General features: G+C 42.6%; 1 protein-coding gene across 3 annotated transcripts; it reads right to left on the reverse strand.

The window, feature by feature from the left end:
- Window positions 1-1580: 1580 nt before the first annotated feature.
- LOC112185464 lies at window positions 1581-4882 on the reverse strand. Of its 3 annotated transcripts, none has more exons than XR_005805650.1 (4): window positions 4448-4881; window positions 4282-4322; window positions 1953-2062; window positions 1581-1859 (listed from the first exon to the last, which is right to left on the reverse strand). XR_005805650.1 is itself a non-coding variant. In XM_040513748.1 (4 exons), exons 1-4 carry the CDS (start codon window positions 4546-4548, stop codon window positions 1695-1697), a joined length of 369 nt encoding a protein of 122 aa, XP_040369682.1. In that variant the 5' UTR covers window positions 4549-4882; the 3' UTR covers window positions 1581-1694. The 3 variants fall into 3 exon arrangements, 2 of the variants coding, with proteins under 2 accessions (XP_040369682.1, XP_024179484.1); XM_040513748.1 differs by having other exon boundaries at window positions 1992-2062; window positions 4282-4313; window positions 4448-4882; XM_024323716.2 differs by having other exon boundaries at window positions 1992-2062.
- Window positions 4883-11894: the final 7012 nt, after the last annotated feature.

Genomic DNA, 11894 nt, shown 5'->3' on the forward strand with positions numbered 1-11894 from the left:
TGGCGAATTATGGTACGACTTCTCCTAATATGTTATGGTGGGATGCTCCACCATCTTTTATTTTATCGCATTGTCAGAGTGACCAATTGGGTATTCCCCAATTTCGGTTACGATAGCTTGTTTCTTTTTCGTTGCTTTTGTAGGGAGGTTTGATTTGGTCCCCCTCCTAAGTTCCTTTTTTTCTTTTTACTTTTTTAATAAATTCAAGTAAGGGAAAGGCCCTTATTTGCTTCAGCTAAAAAAAAAAAAAAATCTCAATGAAGGACTAGATCGAGGCAATGAAAATCCAAAGACATATATGACCTAATTATTTATTCCCTTGACAAGAATTTCAACATTGTAGACGAGATTACTAATGGAATAAGTTCTTTGTTTTGAGGGTGAGGGGTAGTAGTGCATGATATTGTCAATTGGGATGTCCTCGGTCATTTGAGACTTTCATTAAGTACATTTTAGTACAATGCACATGACACGTACATGGGTTCCAAGAAGTAAAGAAGAGGCGAATGTCAACTCGATCACACCAACTTTCTTAAGGGATATAACTCATTTACTTATTAGCAGTTAGGTTTTATCTATTAACAACTTGAGCAATTTTATACAAAGAAAATACAGTTGCACTACTTTGAATATATGCTCTATACTTGTATAATCACTAAAAAATACAAAAGTGAAATTAACGAACTAGGTACTAGATATAAAAGAAAAGGAAAAGGATATATTGTATACTTTTCCCACACCATTAGAGAATCTGGAAATGTCTAAATTCAAATATCTATTCACCATGATAAGAACAAAATGCTATATTCATGCGTATACATCGTTGGTTTTGATAAAGTAATCTGGGATTCACATCCAAAATCAATTGCAATGGATAGAGTGACCCAAACCCTTATAAACTCATAGGCAATGTCTCATTTTTCCCATGTGAGATGTATATATATTCTCAACACGCCCCCGCACGTGTGGCGAATTTTTAAGCCATACACGCGGACAAGTTATATTGGGTGATGGTGAGCATGTGTGGCCATCACTGAAACCAAACACGTGGGTAACCCGCTTTGATACCATGATAAAGTAATATGGGGTTCACATCCAAAACCAATTGGCAATGGATGGAGTGGCCCAAACCCTTATAAACTCATAGGCCAGGTCCCATTTTTCCCATTTGGGATGTATACACTACAAGAAAAAAACATGTTTAACAACATGCAATTCACGTTGTCAATCACTTTCAACAACATTCCGCGCATGTTGTAGATGCCAGAGTCATCAAAAGTTTAAGAGTTCTTAACAACATGCTTTGCATGTTGTCGAGAAGAGGCGAAGCAAGTTGTTGTAATTACTCAACAATAGGCTTTGCAAGTTGTAATAAATCTTTGACAACGTTTCAAGCGCGTGTTGTAAGTTTTAACAACACTCTCGGTATGTTGTTTTTAGTTTTCAACAACATACATAGTATGTTGTCATATTATTGAATACGTTGTTTTAACCTTTCGGCATATTGCACCCAATGTGCTGGGTCTATAAACATTCACTATAACTTAAACACATTCACATGCCAATATTAGTACACACTATAACCATGCAAAAGAAAATTGTACATTTCATTAAAGTTTTGATACATAATTCCTTACAAAACATGCCAAGTATAGCTTTTTTCCAATTACAAAAAAGCAGAAACTTTTTTCCTCTTACTTTGGGTGTAAATCTTGTCTGATCTGCATAGCTTCCAGATCTTTACGAGACTTGAGACCATCTTTAGACTTCCCCTTCAATTTCAAAAGTGTACCAAGAATACCATGACACATATTCTTCTCAATATGCATTACGTCAAAGTTATGTCGTACAAGGAGAACCTGCAAATCAATAAAGCACTCAATATCATACACTAGATGAAATGAAGAGTACAATTACACAAAAAGTCAAGAAATAATAGCAATATAACTAACATGCAGAAAAATAAAGGAGCATTATGCAAAATGACACACTTGTGTTTGCTCGGGAGCATTTCCATCATTAAGAGGCTGAATCAGAATGAACCAAAACAGCATGCTGTAGACTACATCTCAAAAGCATTAAATAAAAAAACATTAAAATTCAAAAGATCTAAACAGCATCTTCAATATCACCAATCAAAAGACCATGCATTGTCAGAAAGTTTGCATTTACAGAGAGCATGAAAATAGTAAGTGCACACCATACACAATATGAATGGTGGTAATTCAGAAGTAAATGGCCAATCCCTAACCTGTCAAACTAGCTATGCAGTAAGGTCGAATGTAACAGTGTCAAACCACAAGCAAGTTTAGCAAAATAATAGTAACTAATTTCAAATAAGAATCTTATAAACAAAAAAAAATAATGTCAATAGTCTACAGGTTATACGCCCAAATGTAATGATCCTACCAAATAATATTTCTCTTTCTTCGTTGTAAAAACTCAAAAGTTAGACATATTGATTATATCCAATATGCACCACAGAACTAGGCATAACAAAGTTTATAGAGTGACATTCTAACCTGTCAAACTCAATACAACAGTGTGCGAGACTTCAGTTAAGCCTTTCCAAGTTAAATTAGTAAAGAAGTTTCCTATGATGATGACATAGCAATCAGGTCAGGCATTTCCACACGAAGAGACCTTTTACAACCTCTTGCTAGAGCCTACTCTATAATACTGAGGTCCTCAAAGTTCATTTTGAGGTATCATGTCATTCATGTCCAAAAGCAAGCATAACCAAAGAGACTGAGCTAGACTTGACAACTATAGCAAACAGCAAGTGCATAGAATTTGGATGATTTCTCATAACAAAATAAGAATGTTGGCATTAAGCTATTAAACCTTCCAACACTCGAAACTATGCAGAGCATAGTAGAAACTATTTACAAGTAGAGAATCAAGATGTCAAAGTCATGTCAACATGTGCAGCATAAAATGGTCGTCCTATATTGAGTATTGACAGATTATCAGAATTAAACTATTGAAGTCGCAACTAGCAATTAAACTTCTTGAGATAGCAAGGCTAAAACACATTCTCAAAAGAACTTACCCTGTCATATAATAGTTCAAACTATGCTCAATATAGCTATCAAAGTCATAAGCTATGCTGAAATGAGAACCAAAGTGGCAATCAAAGACATAAGCTGGTAGACATAAGCTAGTATTGTTTAATTATGGTCATCATGGAGTAATAAAATGATGCCAAATGCTTTTGTAGATAGACGTAGATGTTATTCAAAATAGTATTGCAGTACCAATACACCAATCCTTGCAATCATGATCTTCATTGTAATCATGACTGCATTATTCAAAACCTATCTAATTTAACTAGTCAATTGAATGAGAGTTTTTATCAATGAATCAATTATGCAAGTAACAAAGTTAAGATGGTTGGTCATCAACAGGTGGACCAAAAAGACAAGTTCCCGGATTCAGTATAGTTAATGTTCCAAGCAAATAAGCTATTGAATAAAATGAGGACAACCAAAGAAGAAGAAACAAAATCCTTCATATTTGATGCACAGACATATTATCCAATTTAACTTGCATGGCCCAAAAATTAACAATTATTAGTACAGAACATAGATATCCCCAGTTCTATGTGAACTGAAACACTCACTTCCATATTCAAAACTGTTGATTCAATCAAGCTCATATTTGAATAAGGAAACAACAAAACCGACTGTGAAATAAAAATTAAATGAAGTTCAATTACACACCTAGAAGGATAGAAACAGATTTATAATAGCAACCAGTCAAAAGTTAACAAGTTCATCAGTAACTCTCAATCTTCGAAACAATATGCTACTATCTTCAACAATGCCAGTAAATTATCTCAATCCGTAAGCAACTCTAAAGCATCAATCATAAAGAAACATTGAACGAAGCATTACACAGTTTCTAAATAACAACCTTTCTAACTTTCCATTATCCTCATTTCCAGGACTTGTTTACTTCAGCCTTCCCTAAATTGATCATCTTCAACTCTAAACATTAAAAACCAACCCATTGAAGCTTTCCATTTACAAGCTAATATAGAAACTAAATAACTACTCATTCTAAATTAGGTGAAGCTAGTTTGCACACTAACACTACTGTTCCCATAAACCCTATCTCAGCTTCAATGTTGTGATCTAAGGTTCTGCTGATATAGTGTAATCCTAACAGTACCATACACAATAGAACAGTAGAAGCCGTAATTGTACTCCTAACACCAGAAACCTCACCCAGTTTTCAAATGCAGGAAAGATTTCATGAGAAACAGAACAAAGCACTCACCTCTGCGCCTGTAAGTACTCAGTCTTGCTCCCCTATTCCAGCTTCAGCAATTACATCAATCAGCACACAAATCACAATCATTTCCCAATTCAATCAGCAAATTATCTCAAATTTCAACAATTCAATACTCCAGATCACTCTAATTCATTGAATAATGATTCGCTACCTTTCGTTTGGTCCCCTGCAACCTGGAGACGAGGAATTGAGGTGACTAACGGCGTCGTCGCGGTCTGCGGCTTTGGTCACGCTATTGATGACGGCGAACATCTCCTTCTCGTCGAGGCGGTGGTTGGCACGGATCGTCGGAGCTAGAACCCGAGGTCCGTAGTGCGGTGGGAGGTACGCTAGGGATTGGAGGAGTACAGCCGAGGCGGACTCGACGGCGGCGACATTTTGGCGGGGTATCCGATGCCGGCGCTGCTCATCGTTTCAGGCGGTTTAGGGCTTAGGCTGGTGAGGGCTTCCATTTTCATTTTGAGAGTTGAAAGCTTCGGAGTTCAAATCTTCACTAGTCTTAAGATGCAGAGAGCTACAGTTGAGAGCTGAGAGATTTTCCTCCTTTATTTTTTCTCAAGGTCCGCCACAATTGGAAAATAGATCCCACCAATTGTCCGCTGTTTTTTTTATTTTTTTAAATCTCATAGTTTGTACAGCGTTCCTCACACGTTGTAATTCTGAAAAAAAAATTAATGACGTGCATGCCTGCTTGTTAATATCTTAATTGATCATTTACACATAACAACATGTAAATGACGCATATGGTGATAAATGATTTTCTACAACGCACATTTTTTACCCATTGTGGAAGACTGTAAGTAACAACGAGCATTTAAAGCATGTCGTTATTGTGATGTTGTGGTAGACTACTTTTCTTGTAGTGATATATATTCTCAACAGGTTTAGGATCTAATGGTGTCCTCTGCCAAGCCTCCTTCTGTTGCAGGACGACAAATGGTCATTCAACTCTGGAATAAAATGCTTTTGTACCACAATGGCAAGGCAGCTAGGCAGGTGGAGTAATTGTCAATTTGTACCTTGAAGGTTAATTGTTGGGCTAAATACTGACTACTACCCTGTAATTTGGGTCTAAAATCAATTCAGTTCCTAAACATCTAATTTCATCAAGAACACTCCTACACTTTCAATTTTGATCTAATAGGTCCAATTTGTTAGTCTTCCGACAATTGAGTCATTTAACTTGTTGACGTTGCTCATATATGGCCTATGTTTTATGATGTGGTGTTGAGGTGGCCTGCATAGTCAATTTTGGAGTGAGTCCCACTATTAGAAATCTATCAAATGAATAGTTTTTCAACAAATAATCCAACTATAACTTGAACTCGTGACAGAATATTAATGAATTGAACCTATTAGATCAAAATTGAAAATACATTTGTGTTTTTTATGAAATTAGAAATCCAGGGACTGAATTGATTTTGGACCTAAATCACAGGGTAATAACCAGTATTTAGCCCTTAATTGTTTTTCTTTATAAGATATTTATTTTTCGTAATAAGTTATAGGGTGGTTCCAGTTTGACCTCCAAATTTGATATTTTGATCTCTTCTACTTTATAAACCTCCAATTCACTTTTTTTAATTTTACCAAAATACCCTTAAATAATTAAATATGTATCTTCAAGTTTTATTTTTATTTTTTTTTATCTCTATCAATTCAACAACTAAAAATTTTGTAAGGGAGCTGCCTACATTTTTGATGTACTTTCAAAAACCAGCCCCAAACCAGACGGGGCTGAAGTCGCCTAGGGTTTCTCTCGTTTGTTTCGTGTACTCGTCCGGCGGCACGTCCCTACAGCGTAGTCGTCGGACGGGTTGCTTCCTACAATGGCGCTGGGATCTCCGTCAAGGTTCTCGAAGACTACGACTGAGGATGGTGTTTCTCGACGTTGGCTAGCGGATCATGTCGCTTTGATTGACCACGTCGGGGGTCAAGTCTGGGCAGATGGAGACGCTGGTGGTGGAGTCGGGCCGGGACGCACTCGAGTTGGGTTGTGGTGCTGCAGGTTGATCTGTGATGGCGGTAGGAAGGCCAAGACAACGTCGGCGGTGGCCAGGTCAGGGCAAAGGTTGACTGGGATTAGTCTGGCAACGATGGTGACTATGGTGACGGAGCCAAGCTGCGAGGAAAATCAGAAAAACCAGGCGACAAACCCTAGTTTTGGACTAGGGTTGACTTTGACCGGGCTGATTTGGACTTCTGGGTTGGAGGTTCTTAGGGCTGCTTTTAATGGGCCGTTAATGATGGTTGGGACTGTTCGTGGCGGGCTCAACTTCGGAGAAGGGCTGCAGACCTTTAAGAATAGCCTAAGGAGCAACCTGTTTCCAATGTTGTTGGCTACTGAGGAGGCTGAGGATGGTGCCGGTTCCAACCCTAAGGGGAAGGGACTAGCGCACTCTTAAGTTATCTCGGATTTTAGACATTCTGGACTCGAGCCTTTTGAAGTAGGGGTAATTTCTATAGACTTTTCTAAGACATTTCTAGTTGATATTTGTACCACAATTGCGTGCTTGATAGATTAGACTAGATAAATATTTCTTCCTTAGAGAGCGAGACTACTCTTGCTTAGTTTAGGCTTGTTGTTCAGCGAGCGTCCCTTTAGATTTTAATGAGTTTAGAGTGACTTAGATAGGTTATCCAGTTTTTCCTGGATTTTCATATGTAAGTTCTGTTAGACTCTGTCTTGTTTTCATGGCCTGGGTGGGTGATTAGTCTCCTTGGGTGGCCTAGGCAGACGATCTTCATCTTCACTTCTCTTTGCGTCGCACATGAGAGATATGGAAATTAGATAATAAGAACACAGAGATATACACAAGTTTATAACCAGACAGGAAAAGAGTGCACCATTTCTGCTGCTACTATTGAGAAAGAAGCCAATAAGAGGATTTAGAAACATAAGAAATTGAAATTCAAGAATCAAGATTTTTGATCCAAGATCCAAACTTGGATAAAACCTAAAAGAAAAGGAGATTTTACTTTCATAAATAAAAGATGCTGAGATGCCACCCTTTTGCATTGAAGAAATTAGAAAGCATATCTGGGTTTTAAGATGAAGAAGATCAGAGGTTTGGTGAGGGAGAGAGAGAAGCGACTGGGTTTTCTCTTTTAGAAAATTAAGGCACAGTTTACGAAAATGGTGGAAAAACAAAAGTTTTTTTATTTCTATAGATGTCAGATGCAATAGCTACAAGATCATATTTCTTGCCACCAAGACGTTTTGCAACATTGGTGAAAATAATTGACTAAGTCAAAGGTGGGGTGATGAATATTCTTAGATATTAGTACGGTTTTTGTCAATAATGCCCAGCAATTAATCATCACTTTTACCAATATTTTTTAGTATCAAACAATTTTATTATTTATTCTTTTCATTTTTCTATTTCCTTATTTATATAATTATATGATACAAAATAAAATAAATTAAAATTTAAAAAATAAAAACCACCTAGTCCTTGCCTAGGCGCCCGCCTAGGAGTCTGGGCGCTAGTCTCCTGGCCACCGCCTAGCGATTTTTCAAACCTTGCGTAGAAGTAAGGAAATCATGGCTCCAAACCTGTTGGGTCTTATCATTATAGCTCGTCATAAGGCCTAATGGTGATCAATCTACATCTTTGGCCACAAGACGTTCTGTGATTCACAAAAATAGAAACCAAAAAGTAAACTGCACGTTTAATTTCGACCAAAAAGTCTAGGCATTTACTTGTTATTGCCTAGATCCGGAGGATAGCTGATCTAGTTAACACGGACAAGCATCCGGTATCTCAGTTTGTTTAGTGAGGTATGTGATACCTTTACCTGTCAAATATAATACACATGCGTCATGAGGGACACTATGGAGACTGTATTCTCTCCACCGATGCCTAAGTCAATCAATATATTAATATTGACAGAGTGTCGGTAAGTAGAAATAAATATGTAGTCTTAATGAGAAAAAAAATATAATAAGACTTTTATAGGTGAGCTGCTACACCTCAACCTTTGTCTTCGATGTGGGAGAGATATGCATAAGTTCTGAGCAATTTTCCTCTTTGAGAGGTCACGATTGTTGCGTGCATGCAAGCGAGTCAGAGCATGGTTGTTAATGCTCAAGTCCGGCGGTAGCCGATTCCTTGCTTAACGCGGGTCCGGTGGGCAGACCGCTACTCCTAGGATCAGGTGATTCCTGTTTACTGCAACACGATAGACAGGGCGTCAGAGGGAGACCGCGTTGGGCGGTCTTTACTTCTCCGATGCCTAAGTCAGTCACTGTATATGCGCAGCATAACAATAAACGAGTAGTAATTGCGTAATTAATGAGGAGAGAGGAGAGAACCTTTTATAGGTGAGGAAGAGGTTGATCTCCTCCTTGTTTCCGATGTGGGACTGCTGTGCTTCGATTCCCATCGTCTGGAGCTTCTGATGCTGTTTTGATGAGGCGCGTCAGCGGTGATCTGGGGGCGGTCCAGGGTACGAGGTCACACAAAGGTAATTCACCCGGCCGGTACGAGCGGCTTGGATTCATTTGTCGCTTACGCCGAGTTCCTCAACGACGGTGAGCGGGACTTCCTGTATCACCTTTGCGAGCGGCTGGGGTTCGGCGGCTTGGAAGGGATTGTTCGGTCGACCGCCGTCAGCGAGTCGCCCTTCAGCACAGCCTTTGGGCACGTCGCCGTTGGGCTCCATGAGATGTTCCAGGCGGCGTCCAAGCAGCCCCTGGTTGAGCGGGAGCTGAGGGAGGAAGTGGCGGGCCTCTAGAGGGACTTGGGGAAGGCCCAGGAAAAGCTGGCTGGCGTCGAGCGACGTTTGACAAAGGCCTACTGCGATGCGGCAGATGCCAGGGGCAAGCTAAACGTTGCCATTGAGCGGCACCTGGAGCAGAATGAGCGGTTTGCCAAGCTGGAACAGGACATGTCCCTGCTGCGGGACCGGGTGACCACGAAGGAGAAGAAAGTTGAGATCCTTCAGCGGGAGTCCGCCGCCAAACAAGCGGAGATCAAGCGGCTAGAGGGTGAAGTCGCTCGCTTGAAGGCTGAGGGAGGCCGTCCTGCGGCTGCCGCTGTTGAATCATACAAGCAGTTGGCGGAGTACAAGAAGGCGCTGAACGAAGCAGCTAAGGCTGGTGCCTGGCCAATGTGGAGATGTTACGGCAGAAGGGCGCCATCGACTGGGCGAAAGCGGCGATGCCGGTCGTGTAGCCAAGTAAGGAAGCTCCGCCGACAACAAGTACCGCTCCTACTACCGCACCTGGTCATGTTGGAGCCGGCTCGGGTAGCGGGGAGAGCGGCGGGCTTCCAGAGGGAGACTCTCAGCGGACGCCTACGCAGTCGGAGGTGTCCCGCGCCGGGTTCTTGGCGGCCCACACCCGGCGGATGGCACAATAGAGACCCCCAGTCCCACAGCCCGAGGGTTCGACCAGACGAGCCGCTCTCATCCGCCGCAGGCCGCCAGTGGAAATGCCGAAGGTAGCGGAGCCGACCTTGCCAACCCTATCAACCCCGCCAACCCCTGAATAGGAGTAGAAAAGTTTTTGTAGCCGCTGAGGCATAAATACTTTATGTAAATTCAGTTTGGATATGAATGAAATTTTGGAACCCAAGCTTCTATACTTGTTTTTCTTTGTGATAATGTGTGTGCCACTAGAGGTCTTGACACTTGCTTTTGGTCATGAATGAAACACTAAAGGAATTAAAATTGGTCCAAGTGCACAATGTAGCAGACGTAGTCCGCTGACTGGCGTTGCCAGTTGCCCTCAGTGCTAGATTTGGTAACAATGGTTTGAATAATTCCTCATTTCATTGATAGCTGTCTGAACAGCGTTTACAAAAGCGGGGTCGTACCTGTTGGGTAGCTTCCCTTAGCTAAATATTGAACAAAAATTTAGCTAAGTCAAGATGCTCTTGGGTAGCGGTATGACTATTTGTAGTAATACCGAAGGTGTTCGGTATTCCAAGGGTGGGTCGTTGTGACGCCATCCTTGTCCATTAAGTAGAAGGTGCCTGGGCCAACGACCTCTACAATTTTGTATGGACCTTCCCAAGTTGGGTGGAGTTTTGTTGGCAGTGGTATGACTTCCTTCATTACCCAATCCCCCAGTTGGAGGTTGTGGGCTTTGACCCTGGCATTGTAGAAACGCAATACCCGTTGCTTGTTCTGGAGATTGCGCAAATGGGCTGCGTCTCGCGTTTCCTCTAGGAGATCCCTGTCGAGGTTAACGCCGTCGCAGTTGGTCTCGGGGCAGTAGCCTTTGACCCTAGCGGTTGGTTGGGTTACCTCGATAGGCAGGACAGCTTCAGTTCCGAACATCATACGAAAGGGGGTTTCACCAGTGGCGGAAGTTGGGGTTGTCCTGATGGCCCATAAGACCTCCGAGAGCTTCTCCGCCCATAAACCCTTGGCCTCAACGAGCTTCTTCTGTAACAGTTTCTTGATTATCTTATTTGCCGCTTCGACCTGGCCGTTGGTTTGGGGGTGGGCGACAGATGCAAAACGCATCTTGGTGCCCAAGTTGGCGGTGAAAGAGATGAGTTCCTTATTGTTGAACTGTGTGCCGTTGTCTATGATGATTGCATGCGGGACACCATATCGACAATAGATGTTCTTCTAGAGGAAGTGAAATTCACTTCTGGGGGCGGTAGCACCTGGAGCAGAATGAGCGGTTTGCCAAGCGGGAGCCTCGGGTGGAACCTGCCTTGATTTCTTCTGCTGCTCGCGGGCCCCGGTGACCTCCACCTCCTCCTCTTCCCCGCCGAAGTCGGGTTGACGGAGGTTTCGCTGAAGGGTCTGCGTACCTCCAGCAGCGACAGCCCTCGCACCCCCCCTCGACGCTCCAACCCTGCTATGGTTACTCCCTCTGTTGGGCGCACCGTTTTCTTTGGCACCCCGCGCCGTATCGCCGGCGCTCTTTCCTTCTGCGGCGCCGCCTCGCTCTCCGAGCCGATCCCCGCCTGAACAGCGGGCAGCCCGTCACCACCAAGATGAGAGTGGTGCGGCATTGGCAGCACCACCGGAACTTCTGATGGGCTCAGCGCCAGCGTATCGGGGTCCACCGCTGTGTTCTACGCTGCCAGCCCGGAAGCATACATGGCCTCTAGGAAGTTGTCAATTTCAGCTCGGTCCATCGCTTTCTTGAAAGCGTCACGGCTGGCCTTGTTTCCCGGAGGAGTCTCTACAAAAGTGCATAATGGCAAGCCGGTCAGTATGAGGCAACGTCACAAAACATGCAGTACAGCGGAGAGTACTTACCAACAGCACGCGTCAGTTGTTGCGCTACAAGCAGCTCCCACCCGATGAGGAGACGGAAGTCCAGTAAGTTGCGATTCCGCCAACAACCCTTGATGCGTGCTACGCGGCACTCTTCCTCACGAGTCAGGTTGTACCGCAACCTCGCTGCACAAAAAGGTCATTGTCAGTATAGTAAAAAAAAAAACAGAAACCACGCCAGTCTTGTTCAGCAGAAACGACAAACAACCTCGGATGGGCTGAAACTCTGACTTAATTCTAAACGACGGCTCCCCCTCGTTAGACCCCGCTTGGTACTCCCACCTCGCTGTGGCAATGCAAAACGAACCCCGCCAATACGACATTGAGTCCCACAGGTTCTCGATCAGCTTGGGCGC

The sequence above is a fragment of the Rosa chinensis genome, chromosome 2, assembly GCF_002994745.2.
Source record: "Rosa chinensis cultivar Old Blush chromosome 2, RchiOBHm-V2, whole genome shotgun sequence".
Lineage (NCBI taxonomy): Eukaryota > Viridiplantae > Streptophyta > Magnoliopsida > Rosales > Rosaceae > Rosa > Rosa chinensis.